General features: G+C 41.1%; 1 protein-coding gene across 1 annotated transcript in view; it reads right to left on the bottom strand.

Annotated features, from left to right (window-relative positions):
• LOC310645739 (NADPH oxidase 5-like) overlaps positions 1 to 9,712 on the bottom strand; it is a gene marked incomplete at its 5' end in the record, with an annotated part of 36,555 nt that extends 26,843 nt beyond the window's left edge. Inside the window, 4 exons of the mRNA XM_083371729.1 lie at positions 1,771 to 2,005; positions 5,668 to 5,878; positions 6,843 to 6,993; positions 9,593 to 9,712. Coding sequence (XP_083227855.1) covers positions 1,771 to 2,005; positions 5,668 to 5,878; positions 6,843 to 6,993; positions 9,593 to 9,712 — 717 coding nt within the window. The remainder of the gene's footprint in view (positions 1 to 1,770; positions 2,006 to 5,667; positions 5,879 to 6,842; positions 6,994 to 9,592) is intronic.
• Positions 9,713 to 18,105: the final 8,393 nt, after the last annotated feature.

Genomic DNA, 18,105 nt, shown 5'->3' with positions numbered 1-18,105 from the left:
AACACTTTGAGGTGAAGGAAATCCTAGATTCTAGGAAACATCATGGAGCAATTAGAAACATCTCCCCTCCTCAGAAAATTAGTGGGTCAATAAACATCACATTAGAGCACCAAAGTTACTTAAGAAGTTTCATACAGAATATCCTAAGAAACCGGGCTAACATTTATATTTTATTTCCTCTACAGGTGGACCTATCTTTCTTTTAAGGAGAGCAGATTGTCAGAATCCATTTATATTCCATTCCTAACTCCCTATCTGTGCAAACCTAAATCCTTACTGGATTCTGCCATTCCCAAGGAGGGGTAGAGAAGATGTTAATTGGCCATCCCTATCTATTAGATGCAAGGTTGTTTATTCAGCCTGCTTGGGGGCCATCATCAAAGACCAGGGAAAGAACCTTTGAACTGAGAAGAACAAAGAAAGGGTGGGGGGATTCTGGTTTGTATCTCCGATTCGAATTTGAAGGGGAGGAAGCAACGATGTTGTAAATGCATGAAAGATCCCTTTTCCCACGAAGGGTTTTGACACATGAAACTTAACTGATCCGGGACTGACCAAATGGACTGAGGGGAGGGGTTTTTACTCGGGTACACTTTAAAAGTATCAATCTGTGACACAGTTTCCAGATCCTGTCTAGATTATCCTCTGTCAATCATGTTTTAGTAAAAGTTCCTGTTTGGACAATCCTGTCTCCAAGAGTTCTTCTTTCCTAAGATGTGGATTGGGGTGGGTCCTGACACCTAGGTCTCTCAAATTTTATCCTACTGTTTAGCTCCCAGACCTCTAATCATCTTTGTTGCTCTTCTCTGCACTCTTCCTAGCATCTCAACATCTTTTTTGTATCATTGCTGACCAAAACTGAACACAATATTCCATGTGTGTTCTTACTAGTGCAGTATACGGTGATGCTAACACTTCATGTGATCTTGATACTATCCCTCTGTTGATACAACCTAGTATTACCAGTACATTGGATTTTCTGGCAGCTGCAGCACATGGCTGGCTCATTCTTAAAGAGTCTGTCACTTAAAGTATCTACCCTCATTACTTCCCATTTTGGATGGGAGCCTATGGCACTGCACTTGACTGGAATTGCATTGTGACAAGCATTAGGGTCATTGTTAACGTTTTGGTCAACTATGCCAAAGACAGGCCATGTGGACAATAGTAGTATAGCCATTGGCAGTCTATCAATCCCAGGGAATAAGTAGCAATTGTTTAAGTTTTTAAATTAAAGTTGGAAAGTAAAGCTTCAGCCTCTGGCCTCATCGGCATTTCAAGGAAAGTCTCTGGGCTTGGTATTCCCACCTCTGGAAAACAGACAGTGAGGGACCAGGGCTTTGTTAGGAAAGATGCCTGCTTGCCACCTGTGCCAGAGGCCCTGGTGACTATCTGGCAGAAGGCAAATAGTGGAGTTAGAAAATATTTTCTGACCCATTGCAAATATAGTTCAATGTCTGTGACTTTGCACTGAAGACATTTTGTCATGCGTCCTTTCAAAGTTGCAAACACCACCTGCCCCAGAACCACTCATCATGACTGCTCTGTTAGAGATGTGTCCATCCCTGGGGGGAAAAATCATCACTCTTTAAAAAAAGAAGCATGCAATGCTCTGCTGGCTTCTGAGCGGAAAAGTGTTATTGAAATGTCATAATTTAAAACAAAGCTTGGATTTCGTAGTGAATAACTGTTACAATGTCGTTCTCCAACTTTCCCTGATCATGAACGGCCCTGGCAGATTGGGCTGTGGGATGCAGCCCAGTTCCTCACCAATATGAATGCGCAGTTGAAGTTCAGGCACTGTCCACAGCCTTTGGCCACCACAATCCAAACGCCAGAGCCAGCCTGCTTTAGGGCAGCCAAGATGAAGAGGACAATGTTCACACAGGCATAGCCGCCCAGCAGAAGAAGTTTGTTCTTGTTGTTGTGCCAATATACAGGACTCAAGATATGTGGGGTGTGGCTCTTCCGGGGAGCTGTGGGTGGCTTTAGCCAAGTTGCAGCGCTGAAAGAGAAAGGAGAGGGGAGCTGGTGAAGGTATCCAGGGCTCTTCAGCATCCTGAGGGATACAGGAAGACTCAACACAAATAAGCCAAAAGGCCACTCTTCTCCTGAGTGTGGGGCAGGTAGCCATTCCTGAAGTCTTACTAATTAAGACACTTTAATTTACTAATTAAATTTAATAAAAGTCCATGTTTTCCTGGCACACATAATCTGGTTGATTAATGTTCTTAGGGCTGTAATATATATATATATATATAGTGAAGTTAGCATGTTGTATGAATGCTGCCAACATGATTAACCCAGAAAATGAACTGAATTACATAACAAAGGGAGAAGCTACCGTTGGACTTCTAGGTACTGTAGTTAGAATAGAATAGAACTGGAAGGTCTTCTAGTCCAGCCCCCTGCTCAAGCAGGAGAACCTATATCTGTGGTGGCGAACCTATGGCACGCGTGCCACAGGTGGCACACAAGAGTTCTCTCTGTGGGCACACGAGCCGTCGCCCCAGTCTTACCCCTTCAGCTGGGTTTTATAAAACCTTTTCGCTTTAGGCCTCCGCTGTCATGTGCAAAAAAAAAAAGGTTAATCAATCAATCAATTTCAACTTCTCACTGGAAAAAAAAAGATCTCGCAAAGTTGGAATTGATTGATTGAACTTTTTAGTCCCACCTAGTCTGCCATTACCACTGCAGCCACACTCACCTAATGGGCCATGCCCACCCATTTGGCCACACCCACACAATTGGCCACGCCCACCTGGTACCCAACGATACATAAGTGGGCTTTGGGTTGCAGTTTGGGCTCTTGGTCTCTAAAAGGTTCACCATCGCTGACCTATATCATCTCAGACAGGTGGATATCCAGTCTCTTCTTAAAAACCTCCAGTGATGGAGCGCCCAGGTTTTCTGAAGGCAAGCTGTTCTACTGGTTGATTGTCCGCACAGTTAGGAAGTTTCTCCTTAATTTCAGGTTGTTCCTCTCCCTGATTAGTTTCCATCCATTGTTTCTTGTCCTGCCTTCTGGTGCTTTGGAGAATGGATCAACCACCTCTTCTTTGTGATAGATTTTCAAGTATTGAAAGACTGCTGTCATGACAACCCTAGTCCTTCTCTTTGTTAGACATTAGACATACTCAATTCCTCAAATGTTGGAATACTGCTATCATGTCACACCTGTTTCTTCTTTAGACTTGCCAAACCCAAGTCCTGCAGCCATTTTTTATATGTTTTAGTCTCCAGGCCTTTGATAATCTTAGTTGTTCTTTTCTGAACTTTTTAAAGGTCTCAACATCTTTTTTGTAGTATTGTGACCAAAAGTGGCTGTAGGATTCCAGGTGTGGTCTCACTAGGGTTTTATAAAGCGGTACTAGTACTTCATGTGATCATGATTCTATGCCTCTGTTTATACAACCCAGGATTGTATTAACTTTTTTGGCTGCTGCTGCACACTGCTGGCTCATGGTTAAGTAATTGTTCACCAGGAGTCCAAGGCCCCTTTCACAGTTACTGTTTTTGAGCCAGGTCTTGTTGTGATTCAGTGTCAGCCTGTGCTCCCAGCAGCTGAGTCCAATGAATCTGAGGAGGAGGAAGAGGGGTTTGGAGAGCCTTTGGTGTCAGAGGGAGGCTCTGATGCACTGCAGGACTCTCAGCCTGGCCCCTCCAGTCGTGTTCCTCATGAGGCTCAGCTGTGTGAGTACGAGGTGTTGGACTCAGAGGAGTCACAGCTGAATCTGTTCAGAGATGCTAGAAGCAGAAGGCAATCCAGCAGAGCAGAGCAGAGAAAATCAATGAGGCAACTCAGTGAGAGGAGGAGAAGGCAGTGAGAAGCCATGCCTTGGGACTAATAATAAAAGGGGAAGGTGTAGACGGGGCTGGTTGCTGAAGGCAACCGTTTGGAGACATTCTAAGAGAATCCTGGTCTGTTCTTGATACTTCTGTTTAACTCTTGTTTATTGACTCTTGTTTGATATTTTGATTCATTTATTGAAGGAAAAATTCTATTGCTTTTTGTTTGAACTGTAAATAAATTTGGGTTGGGTTTTTCCAGCCTATTGACTGTAAAAAGGAAAAAGGGGTTGTCCCTGACACACAAACAGGGCCGGTCGTAGGCTGGAACAGAACAGATCTCGCCTAATCTGTATCTGTATCTAATTTGCAGCCAGAATCAGTTCACCCTGATCCTAGTTGCAAAACTCCACTGCATCAGTTCCTTCTATTACGATTGTGCTGGTTTTCTCTCAGGCTCTGAAAAGTGAAGTCTGAAAGCATCATAATGGATTTTATTGGGTTTCCTCCAACCTTACCCAATGGGTTACTGCCGTTCTGGGGTGAGAAAAGTGTTCTCTTGTGAGTTGAAAAGGAGTGGTTGAGTAGGGCATTCCTTGGCTCACAAATTTTCAGTTACTGTTCTGTGGGTACTATTAGCAGGAGGGTTTTGCCCCCCCCCTCAAGGCATCACTACCCTTCAGACACTACAAGGATTCAGTTCAGTCCTTTGTACTTCAAGGAGAAGGCTGAGAAGGCTCAGTCCTGGACAGAAACCTCTTTCAGCATCTAGGCTGAAATAGCAGTTGCCCCCAGCCTGCATTTTGAAGGAAGTGCCATTTTACTTCAAGGTCCAGCTTCAAAGAGCAGTTCAGCCAAAACCTCCAGCCAGCCCCCCGAGTCCTGAGGCAAGCCTTTCTTCATTCTGAACCTTGAATTTCCTGACTTCATCTTTGCAGATTTGGGCTATATGCTGGTATTTTGCCTTAGTTATGCATTCCTCTTCCCATTTTTTATACTTATCATTTTTGTTTTTCAGTTTATAAGAGAGTTCTTTATGACACCATGCTGGTTTCTTGGATCTCTTATTTTATTTTTTCAGTGGTATTGTGCTATACTGGGCTTTTATGATCTCATTTTTCAGAGTTTCCCAGGTTTCTTGAGTTGTTTTCCCCTTTACTATTTTCATCCATAGAATTCTTCCCAAGCGCTCTCTAAGTTTGTTAAATCAGCTCTAAGGCATTAGTCGATTTAGGTCTACTTTGGTCTTCTTTTTCAAGCTGAGTTGTTTTTTCCCTTTAAAATTTCCATCCATGAAAACCTTCCTAGTCTCTCTATATTTGTTCTAAGACCTTCCATTTCTCTGTCAAACTACTCTCACTATGAAAAAAAATGTTTATTTTTCAGTTCAATCAGAACCTGATTTATGTACCTTAAAGCAGTTATTCTATGGACTGCTGTCTGGGATATAGAGAATAAAGCAAAATATGGTTGAACATGGTGTTGTGGTTATCCAATTTGTTCAGAGAATGTCTAGGTTCCTTCAACAGCCTGAACCACAAACTACCCAACTTCTTTTAGAACATCCTAGTTTGTTGTGTGAATCTGGCAACCTGGTGAAAAATGGATGCAAAGATTCTTCCCTTTATTTTTTTTAGAAAACAGCTAGAGCAGGAATCTTGCAGAAGATCTTTTTGGATGTGTAGCAACAGAGGTCCTCCCACATACCTGAAGCCATTTAGGGTTTCAGATGTAAGTATCAGAAACGAAAAGGAACTGATGAACTGGCTAAAGTTTGCAAATCATTTTTGTCTCCTGATATAACAGTAGAACTGGGCAGGCACAGAGCATGAGATGTTCTTCAGCAAAAATGACTGCTGTTGATTGTACTGAAAATACCTTATTGTTAAGTTCTCCATGATTTCTGGAAAACGCTGCAGTTCCCTTCTGAGCTCCTCAAAGGTTATGGATCCACTATTATCAGAGTCTGCTGACTCAAAAAGAGCCATTGTCAGATCATCTAGCTTCTTTTCAGGAAAAGATAGTGAGCTCTCTTTCAGACATGATTTTAAGACCATGCGTAATTCCTCGGGTTCAATGGAGCCACCACCTAGAAAGAAAACAAATCCACTTGGCTTGGTTTAAGTTACCATGACAGGTCAGATTTAAGATGTTGCTATGAGAGAGGAGGAGGAGGAGGTCATCAATGGATAGAAGGTGTGTAGCAGGAAATCAAAGCCAGTTGACTCGGCTTCCTTGCTGGGTCATGAGAAGTCTGCATCTATACAGCCTATACATTTCCATGGAGGACTGAAAGCCTGGAGGAGCTGTCATGACACTTCCTACAAGTCCATCCTTTGAGAGTTAGAGATCCACAATTGCTGCAGTTATTCTTTGACTGAATGGAATCGTATGGAAATTGTAGACTTAGGGCATTTAAACCTTTTCCCCTATATACACCTTAAAGGATCCCTGAGAAATGGCAGGGCAGGGGAGAGGGGATGGTTTTGCATGCACAACCTAATCCTGCGCATGTGCAAATAAAGCTTTGCGCACTCACCCGCCACTTGTCCGGCCCAGTTCCCAGGCCCAGTTTGCAGCCCAGGGGTTGGGGACCCCTGTGCTAGATCAAACCAGAATATGTTCTTTACACTTTTTACATATTTCTGAATCAATCCATTATCTTTTCCCAATAGAGTCTAACTACTTGCTGATTTTGCAAATGAGCAGCCTATCTCATAGCTTACACATGATGAAGGTTTATTCCCATTTTTGAAGATCTGTCTCAGATACAGAGAGTCACAATTGGAATTTTTTGGTGTTAGAGTCGACAAGGGTTTCTGCATCAATTTATAACTGGCATTTCTTGAACTTCTCAATGTTTTGTTCATCACTCAAAGGCACTAGATCTGCTCATAAAATTACACAACCGTAAGGCCATCCCTGATGCAAAATTAGGAGTGCTGGAGGCTATTCTATGAGGCACAATTGTTGGCAGCCAAACAAGGGCCTGAAAAACAAAATCTCAGTTTGATAAAACACAGGTTATTAGATTTATCAGTTTGGAATTTTACCATCCACATCATAGACCTGAAAGAGGAATCGGAGCTTGTCGTTTTCACTCCCGTGGATCAGCAGTTTTAAGGTTTCCAGGAGCTCATCCAGGCTGATGGTTCCACTTTCATCAGAATCAAACAAAGCAAAGAACCGCTCAGCGAAAAATGACTGTGAGAGAGGAAGGAAATGTTTGTGGAGGTGAGACTCCAGAAGTCCCCATTGTCTTGAGGCCTTGATTTAGAAATAAGCGATCAAATCTCTGAAATATGTAAGTGACAGGGCTTATGTTCACTACTGACCATGATAAATACAACTGTATAAACCCGCCTGGGGTGGAGAGGTTTGTGGAGAGTCTCCATCATCCAGGTCATAGTTGTCTGAAAGGTGCTTTTTTTTTCCTTCAAAAGGCAACTGGACGGTTTTTTTCCTTGAGGAAGGAAAAGAAACGTTTTGCTTCTCATCCAAGAAGCTTTGTCAGCTCTGACGGTGGAGGGATGGAAGGATAGCTACTGACTGGAGATGGAAGAATTGATTCCTCTGAACCTGCTTGTTTTCTTGCAGATGTTTCGTTACCCAAACTATCTAACATCATCCATGCTAGAAAGGATTGCTGCTTGCTGTCAGTTTTGTGTTCTAGTGGCTTCCCTGTCAGTGGGGGTGGGGTGGTGTCTTAAGAGATTTTTTTCATAGGGCTATTTGCTGTTGGCTTCTTTGGCAGTTTTTTGATTGGGGTATTGTTTACTTGATTGTTGGTCTGATGTTAACCTTGGAGATAATCCATGCTGATGTGGGTGCTGATTGCTGGGGGATTTTTTGTTCCTTTTTGGGCTGGGTGACAGTCTCTTTTGCACAGTCAATAGATGTTGTTAATTTCTGATGGCTGATTTGTCAGAATGCCAGGCTTCTAGAAATTCCCTGGCATTTTGGGATTTGGCTTGGTCTAGGATGGCCACATTTTCCCAATTTATGGCTAAATCTGTCTATATGTTGTGAAATTAAAGAATTTTCATCATGTCCTCCGATTGCTAGTTGGTGTTCATGGATCTGTTCTGCCAGTCTTCTGCCTGTTTGTCCTACACAGTGGTTGTTGCAGTCCTTACACTGTGTGTTGTAGATGACTCCTGTTTTTTCTTCTAGGGTTGTTCAGTTTTTTGGTCTGCTTAGGATGTTTTGAAGGGCTTTAGTTGGCTTGTGTGCTATGGTGATTCCATGTGGTTGTAGGAGTCTGTTGGTGGTTTCTTGTATGGCAGTGTAACTTTTATTAGGCTTTGGGTATAGCACAACCCTAAAAAAGAATTACACTGCCATGCATCAAGAATATCTCAGAAACCACCAACTAAAGCCCTTCAAAACATATCGCCATAATCTGTTGGTGGTTTCTGATACAGTCTTCTTGATATGAAAAGTATTACACTGCCATAAATCAAGAATATCTCAGAATATTTCAGAAACCATCAATAGATAGATTCTAACATATTCTAACATGGATGGGTTCCTCCCATTCCCCTGCCCCCACCACCATCTAGTCAGAACCCATCATTCAATTCCCCACCCCCGCTGCCATCAGAACTAGGAAGCTTCTTGGATGAGAAGCGAAAAGTTTTCTTCTTCTTCCTCAAGGAAAAACAGTCCAGTTGCCTTTTGAGGGGAAAAAAAGCTTTGAGATGTCTTGAGACGTATAAATTCCAGACAAATTAACAACTATAGTTCTCTGGTCTGAGCATGCAAACAACCAAGAGAGGCAGGTTATCAGTTAAGCACTTGAATCTGTATATGCATCGAACTCTCATGTCTGGAAGTGGCTGAAACATTTTCAACCAAGGAACCACAAATGGGCTAAGTGACAAAATGCATCCAAAATCTTGGACCCATGGTATCTGTGGGGTTGAAATTTGGCAAACTTCACAAAACGTTTTATGATAAAAATTGCCATAAAGAATTGTTTTATGACATAATACAAAATGCCGTAAAACCATTCCTGTGGCTAACTGCTGATGTTTGACTGTTCTATACAATTCAACATGGGCTCCTTTTAAGGCAGATGCATCTCCCTGAATATCTCCCTGAATTTTAAAGATTTTTTTCAGTACGTTAGGTGTTTTGCCATTGTTAAAGACATTGAGGAATCTGGTGAGGGAACCAAGGGGGACATGGACTCTCCAGCATTAATCCAGAGACTCTCGGGAAATGCTTGGCCAGAGTCCAAATCAAGACGAGAAAGCCCGCCTCCCTTTTCAGAGCCCTGCATTCAGCAGGAAGGCAGTTTCCTGGGCTCCTCCGGTGTGTTCCCCAACTCCCCTGACTTTCTACCAGAGTGCCAGTTAGCTCTCTGCTCTAAGGCTTCTTGGTCTCCTGGTAAGATCAGTGGTAAATTGATGGAGACTCTGCAAGATGGTTGTATTTTCTGGAAATTATAGGTTGGCACTTCCCCACATTTTTATGTTTCGGGTTAATTATTTTAATATTTTAATGTGGGTGTCTTAGTTGTTTTAACTTGTGAGCTGCTGAAAATCACATAAGTGAGATCGGCAGCTATATAAATTGAAATGATAAATAAATAAATGTTTTTTTAAAATCTCTGCACATTTTTCCCCTGCCTTTCCACTTCTTTGTCAAGTCTCCTGACTTTAAGTAGTGTGTCAAGTGCAGATCAATTCTTCCATTTATCCAGGAAGAGATGAAATAAAACATCCCTGTACTTTTTGCTTGCTCATTCTGAGTTCAGCACAGCTCTGTCATTCACACAGCTCAGTCAGATCTAACTTGCCTCCTTCACTTTAAGCGCAGTTTTGAATTGTTCCAAGCTGATTTCTTTATTTTCACCAGCAATATTCTCAAACTTCTTGGCTACCCACATGAGCCATTTTGTGTTGTCATCCAGGTTCATGGTTGTTAGCCCTGCAAGGTAGATAACAAAATAACAGAGATAGAAGGGACCTTGGAGGTCTTCTAGTCCAACCCCTTGCTCAAGCAGGAGACCCTAAACCAGGGGTAGGCAACCTCGGCTCTTTTATGACTCATGGACTTCAACTCCCAGAATTCCTGAGCCAGCTATGCTGGCTCAGGAATTCTGGGAGTTGAAGTCCATGAGTCATAAAAGAGCCAAGGTTGCCTACCCCTGCCCTAAACCATTCTGGACAAATTGCTCTCCAATCTTTTCTTGAAAACTTTCAATGATGGACCACCCACAACCTCTGAAGGCAAGCCGTTTGACTGATTAATTGTTCTCACTGTCAGGAAGTTTCTCTTCAGTTCTAGGTTGAATTTCTCTTTCATAAATTTCAATCTGTCACTTCTTGTCCTGTCCTCAAATGATTTGGAGAATAGGCTGTCCGCCTCCTTCCTGTGACGGCCCCTCAAATAACAGAAGACTGCTATCGTGTCACCTGGTCCTTCTCTTTGCTAGACTAGACATACCCAGTTCCTGCAACCATTCATATGTTTTAGCCTCCAGATCCCTAATCATCTTTGCTGCTCCTCTGCAATCTTTCTAGAGTCTCAACATCTTTTTTGTACCGTGTTTACCAGAAGGGGATGCAGTATTCCAAGTGGGGTCTTACCAAAGCAGTATATCACTATACTGTATTAATATTTCTCACGATCTTGATGCTATCCCTCTGTTGATGAGAGCCAAGGACCGCATTGCCCTTTTCGGCAGCTGGAGCACATTGCTGTCTCACATTTAAGTGGTTATCTACTAGGACTCCTAGATCGCTTTCATACCTATTGCTGTTGAGCCACCTATGTTATATTTATGCATTCGATTTTTCTTGCCCAAGTTTAAAACCCCACTTTTCTCATCACTGAATTACATTTTGCTGACTAGGGCCCAGTATTCAAGCCAGTCAAGATCTTTCTGGATTTTCAGCCTATCTTCTAAGCATTGGCTATTCTCCCCTGCCCCCAGCTTGGTGTCATCGGCAAATTTGATGAGTTCGCCTTCTATGTCCTCATCTAAATTGTTTATGGAGATGTTGAAGAGTGCTGGGCCTAAGACAGAAGCTTGGGGTACCCCACTGCAGTAGATGTGCTGTAGGTCTATTGAGGACGAATCATTGAGTGCGGTTTGTCAGCCAGTTATGAATCCATCTGTGGTGATGCTGTCTATCCCACATCTTTCTAGCTTACCAAGAAGTAAGTTGTGGTCTACTTTGTCAAATGCCTTGCTGAACTCCAAGTATATTACACCGGCAACACTTCACAGGTCCACTAATACTAATTTACTCATTCTCATTCTGCAATAAGAATTCAATTTTTGGAAATTGAAGTCCATACATCTTCAAGTGGCCAAGGTTGAGTAACACTGCACTAGATTGTACAGCAATGAATAAAGATATGAATATAAAGGAGATAAAAAAGGCTCACATCCACTTTTCATTTTTACTGGAACTGGACAAGGCCAGGGTCAGCTCCAGGAGAAGGCTTAATAGGAGCGGGCCTAGGAATGCCAAATTTTAGGGGACACCAAAATTGAAGAGACTTCAGAAAAACTCAGAAAAAAGGATAAAGCTGTAATGGTGCACTGTGTGAGCCAGCATACCCATTCAAGGACTATGTATAATTTTGTACTTTAAATAGGGTGACAATGTCCAAGAAAATAAAAAATGTCTGGGGCTGAAAATCATGTGTAAAATTCAAAAACTTGAAGGAAAAAAAGACCATCTTTTTAAAATTCCTAACCAAACTGGAATACGGGCCAAGTCGCAGGGCCCCAGACTATGACTTTGCCTCAGGTGCCAAAATGGCTAGCTGGCCCTGGACAAGGTTGAGGGTCAGTAACTAGAAACGTACTCCAGACAAAAATAGAGTTGAATAGGTGACCAACTGGCCCCATCCCTGAGCCTGGGATGCTGAACGTATTAAGGGCCCATTTTCTGTCTTTATTGTTAACTGGCCTAGTATCTTGGCTGCTCTGTATATTTATTTTGGAAGTTTTTTATCGTTTTTAATATGTTTTTATTGATTTAACTGTAGTTTTTTTAATTATAAGCCACCCAGAACCATTTCTTGGGATGGGCAACTACAGAGCGGTCCGAATAACAGTCTGGCCGTGAGGATGCAAGTCCTTCAGTTCTCTCTGGTTTGCCTTTTGGGCTGCCTTTGGCGAAAATCTGCAAACTGCAGGAAGTGGCACAGATTGTTGACATCTCTTCTCTTTATGGATGCTGTAGAATTTTCAGATCTTTCAATGCCTGAAAGTTATCTTTTCTCATTTTGGATCCTGAGCCTGACTTTCAAAGTTATTAGATTTGTTTAATCCATTGATTTAATGCCCACTCATCAGGCAGTGCTGGGTGGCTTATGAGAATATTAGAACATTAACATTGGAAGAAAACAGTCACAGCAATAAAAACACCACACAGAGGGAAATACAGGTCTCAAGTCTCTTAAATCTAAATCTTACTGTTTTTCTCCACACACCTCCCCAGCCCCACTTACACTTGAGCTGCTTTGCCTACAGCTGACTAGATAGGTTAACTGACAGTAGCAGCTTTATGGCTGTGGGCCATTTCATTGAATGGCCTTTTAAGATCTTTTGTTTGCTCTCTTTTGTGTTTTGTAAGACTATAGATGAAATGTGTGTAGGTGGCAGATGAAAGGACCACGGCTGCAAAAGAGGGTTGAGCTTCATCGTTCATTTCCAGGGATGTTCAGTCAAGATGGCAGCTGTGACCACAGAGTGGAGGCCTTACTCCTTTGATTGCAAGACCGCCAACCCTCTTGATATTTTTTACTGCCCCCCCCCACATTCCTGCCTGTGATTCTCCAGGTGTTAATAGTCTATAAGCTAAGGGTTATTCTACAGACACACAAACACCTTCTTCAAGAGAAAAACCAAGGATGCAGAGAGTAAGATTACACAGACAATGCCAATAAGTTAACGCTGCATCGAACCTAAGAGACAGATCCCACAAGAATGTCAGGACTTTCCAGTTTGGTTTTATGGCTTGTAACAACCATAATAAATTACTGTAGTATATAATTTATGGGAAACATCTGTCCAATCCCATGATTCAATTAGCAAATTTTTGAAATGTTAACCATAATAAAGTGGAGAGGACAAAAGAGAACGGTATTGGGGCTGCAATGACCAAAGAACAATGACCACATCTCTTGATCTGGACACTGTATTACTAGCATCTGCCTTTTTTTTGCAACTGCATCACACTTTTGGCTGGCAGTCAGCTTAGGAATGAGGGGAGAAGCATAAAGACTACAGTGATCACCCCAATGGAACTTCATAAAGGTCACTCATAAATGTGAATTAATGATGTAAGTTATTTCAACAAATAATGGTAATAGTGACTAAAATCTTCATACTATTTGTTGCCCCAGCTGAGACTTGTTTGCATTTGACACTGCAATAGTCAAGACATCTGGGGAAGCACTGTTCTTTGTTGTTTATTTCAGCCAATTTGGTTAATATTTTATCTCCTGGTACTTGTTCTGTAATTTACACAGCTAAATGATGCAATTCTCATTTATATATTTTCATTTTTACAGCATTATCTTGAGACTCTATATTAGATTCTGTCTGTGAGCAGGGAATATTCTAACTGCCATATTCCCTGCATGAATTCATTCCTAATGCTAAGGGGATTGTATGCTCCTTAAATTGGTACAACTTCAGTCATATTGTCCATATTTTCTAGCTCTCAGAAAGGAAGCCAAGAATTCACACACCCCTTTCTGGACAAATTCACTTATAGAATAACAAACTCAAAATGAAATTGCTACTGTGGGGGAGGACTGTAAGAGACATGTGAAAAACAGGTCATTTCCCACTTCAGCTTCGTTTTATGTCCCATTGAACTACTGTGCATTTTGGAAAGTCTAACCTAGCCCAGAATAAGACATCAGGTCCCCCCTTCTCCAGATTAGGGGAGCCGAATACTGTGGGATGACAAACTGGGAAGTCACTGCACCACTGAGCTCAAGTTCAGAGCATTCCATGCTGAAAGCTACAGCAACTTTGTGAGGCATTTTGTGCAATGAAAAATATTACAGAGATTATCATTTTGCACATGCAAAATCAGTTGCCTCACTGCTATCTAGCTTGAAAGAAGGCTACAGTTATCAAAGAAAGATATTGATTTTTTTTAAAAAAACCTCATTTAAGCATTTTGATCATTAAGTCATGTGAAAAACATGTCTTATAAAGTCAAGTGATAACATAATCTCTCATGAAATTAATATAGTCCATTTTCTCTCTCATGGAAAGTGCCCAAGTAGGCGGTTTTGAACTTTGCTCAAATCACTGAATTGGGAGAATTAATTAAATCTTCCTATCCAGGGGCTGCATGCAGTTCTCTCACCCATCTCAGCTGAATCCATGAGACTCAAACCACATTTGTTCTGAAGAAAAAGACTTAAAATAAATGAGTCTGGATAATTCAGACACAAAATTAAAAATGCATTGCAAAAGATAGGAATGGGTTACCTGAAATTTCCGTGCCAGAGGCTTCTTTGTCTAGCTCCTTAAAACCTTCCCAAAATAATTTATAGAACTTCTTTTTGGCACACATAAAAAAGATGTAATGATATACACTGAAGTAAATATCTCCATGTAGCATTCAGTATCTACTCTGCCAGTAGCCAGCCAAACTGCCTCACTCAAGAGAAGCCGCTTCAATTTATGCCACTCCTGCAACAGGTGCTGATGACTAGCTAAACGTAAAAGAAGCTCAGGGGAGGCCAAAATGTAATTACTTCAGATAATCAAAGTGTTTGCTTGTTCAATTGATTTGTTCTTCACTAATTCGCTGAACTGAATAATAAATAATTTGTGTTCTACATGAGCATAAATCTTTTAAACATTTCCTATAACCTTTCCATAGATTCTTTTCCCCTAGGATCACATTATCCATCTTGAATTTTAGTGTCTTAAAATTTGCATTTCACACTTTATTTCTATCTGCTTAGGCTTCCAATTTTTTTTAATACATATCCAATGTACAAGATTTTTTTTCTCCTGTCAGGTACGGATTAAAGATGCTATCAGCAACATGGCTGCCCACAAATAGTCCTCTGGGTTCCTTTCCTGAGAACAAACAACAATGAATAACTGTCAATCCCAGAAGTACCTGCCAACTTCCTGGACACTATTCTTACAGCCTGATAAGAATTCAGTTCAGCAAGAAAAGTGTAGCACAGCAAGAACTGTAAATAATTGTTCAGTTAATCCAATGACAAGGACAGGATTTTCTGGAATGATCTTTAACATACAACTGTTAAATTAATTCTTTGTTTCTACATCTTATAACAGATATCAATTCAATGAAAAATGAAAACAAAAATATTTAAAAATAAACATTTAATTTCAGGCATGAAAAGAGCTACAGATGTATTTCAATTGCTGTTACAATTAAGAAAACAGACCTCTTGATTGTTCATAAAAACCTACAGTACCAAGGATTAAAGTGTAACTTGAGAGGCTCTTTTTTCCTTCATGGCTTGTCTTACAAGCTCCATGTCTTTCTGTAACAACTGCTTCAAAATCTCTTTACTTTGCTTTTTAGGATTTTCACAAAAAACACTCTTTATGGCATCAAGGACTTCCATTGACCTTTCAACAATATCTTGAGCCATCTTTTTATGTGGTGAATTTTCTGTATATTCAGTTAATTCAGGACTAAAGCCATATAATAAATTAATAAATGCTTTTAACTTTCCCATTTCTTTTTCCGTGTCTTCTGCTTTCTTTTCCAGAGACTCAGATGCAGGCAAAATGATGTCCACTTCTCTTGCAGGTGGAGCTGTTGATGGGGAAGGGGATATGTCTATCTTCACCTGTGTGGCGGGTGGAGCAGTTGATGGGGAAGGGGATATGTCTACATCCAGCTTCATTTCTGCCTCAGATGCTTCTGATGAGAGGGAAGGCAGTTCTACGTCCAGCCTCATTTCCGTTATAGGTGGAGCTGTTGATGGGGGATTAAGAAGCTCAATGTCAACTTTCATCTGCTGTTCCTTCTTCTGCAACAGTTTCCTCTCTGCCTCCCCTGCTAATTCCAGAGTATTTTTTAAGTAACCCTCTGCTTCCTCAACATACTCGTGGAGAGCTGGATCTTCCTTAACAGAGGGTGGCGCGTTCTTAATGGATTTAATTAGTGTATCAATGGCTTCTAAGATGTCTAAACCTCTAGGCTTATGATGAGCCAACTTCACTGGATGGCTTTTCTGTTGTGGCTCATTATTGTCTAGCGTCATATGTAATTTCTGTACATTCTTTAGAGATTCCACTAGACTAGCCAAGGCTCCACCTGTTAACTGATCAAAACTCTTACCTTCTCCTTTAGTGGTTGCTTCTTTTTCCACCTGGACTGAAATGGTGCCCAATGAGTTTCCTGGACCTGCATCTTCAGAAATCAGGACAACAGACTCACTGGTCTCACTCGGCAGATTTTCTGAGGGACTCGTGTTGGAATGTAGGACAACAGATGCTGTTGCATCATTTCTGAGTTTCCAAAAGGCCGTTGTAGTTGGAGTATCCATTTTCACCAAGGCAATTGTTTTGGACTTCTCACTATTTTGGGGGTTCACATTCACCCAAACAGTGTCCATTGCTACAGATGGAGAAGTTGCTACGTTGGGTGCCAAAAGAGTTGGGGGTTGTTCACTTGACAATGGAGGTTCTGTGGGGATGTTTTTTACCACATCTTGCAAAAGGTTCACAAGATCATTCAGAGTTTGCTGTTCCTTTTTTGCTGCAGTTTCACTGTTGGAAGGTACTGAAAAACAGTAAATAAAGCCATTAAGTGTATACCTTGTTTACTTTTCTTCTGTAAAAGAAACAGCTTTAATGAACATATCTGCACTGCTATATATCACAATTTGACACTGGATGACTTTGTTTTGTGGCCCAACTAGAAACCTATTTTATTTCTTCATCAACTTGTAAACTTTCTCAAACTAACTATGAATACCTATTAGCTCATTAATAACCATTCCTGGTTTAAACTGAGATGAAATTATTTTAATGCTGTTATGTTTTTATGGTTTAGTTATATATTCTGCTACCAGAAGGGCCCCTGTACTGTCAAAAAATAAAGAACATTGTCCATGCAGTCTCCTGGAGCTAAACAATCAATTTCAAAGCCTCCCCCACTTGGAAGAAAGTATGGAGAAGGACAATGACAGGAAAAAAAGTAGACTGGACTTCCGCAAGAAAAAAAGGTGTCTGTTGGTAATAGGAAATTCAGGGGAATTTAATCAGCAATTTTGTAGACCAGGCATTCTATCTAGGGAAATAGGCTGTCTCCCAGGAGCAAAGATCAAAGATATAATTGAGAGGTTTACTAAAATAATTATCTACAGATTATTATCCATTTGTTCTCTTTCATATGAGAATGAATGGTACAACAAAATACCTGAAAACAATATCAAGAGACTATGAGCAGCTAGGCATGAAAGCCAGAGATGGGAACACAGCCGGTGTTTTCATCTGTGCTCCCAACAAAGGTAAACATCCAACGAGAGAACAGAGAATTTTTAAAGTAAACCACTGCTTTAAAGGATGGTGCCACTGAGAGAACTTTGGAATCCTAAACCAGGGCTTTTCAACCGGTGGTACACGTACCATCGGTGATATTTTACCACCTAGCAGGTGATACGCAACTCATAGCCAAGTGTAGCAGGGGTATTCTGGATACAGGCAGCTGCTTTTGCCTGAGACTCAGACAGTTAAACTCCATGGAAAGGATTGCGTGCAGATCATTTAATTCATCAGGAATTCTCTAAACATCAACTCACAGTTATTGCAGAAATTCTTCTGAGGCACATTTCAAAATACATTTCATAATCTGTTTCATTGTGTGCTGTAAAAAAAGGTAATTCCCCCGTTGTATGGAGCAGAAAGCCCCGTAGCTTTCTGGCTGGAATTCATTAAAGGACAGCTCCCCTGCATGTATGCAGGAAAACCAGCTATCCCAGACAGAAGTCCCACCCAGTGGCCAATCCGAAACACAGATGTGACCAAGCAACTTAAAACTACATTTCCCAGAAGGCTATCCCTTAAGGGGACAGCTCTTAATTCCTAAAATACTACTTGTTCTAACAGCACACTCCCCGCCTGGAATTGTAAATTTCCACTATTAACTATTAACTTAAAAAAACAAAGGCATAGCATCAAACAATGCAATTATGAGGTAGATACAAATATGCATAGCTTGAGGTTCAATCTTCAAGTTTGGTCTTCCTCAACAGCAGTAACAGGTCAGTGATCAGTCAGGTGTAAAGCCTTTTAACAAAAGTCTGTGAATCACGACCTGACTCTTGTTGCTT

The sequence above is a fragment of the Vipera ursinii genome, assembly GCF_947247035.1.
Source record: "Vipera ursinii genome assembly, chromosome: 11".
NCBI classification, from domain to species: domain Eukaryota; kingdom Metazoa; phylum Chordata; class Lepidosauria; order Squamata; family Viperidae; genus Vipera; species Vipera ursinii.
The sequence above is the reverse complement of the archived record's forward strand: the minus strand, read 5'-3'. Positions and strand labels throughout refer to the sequence as shown.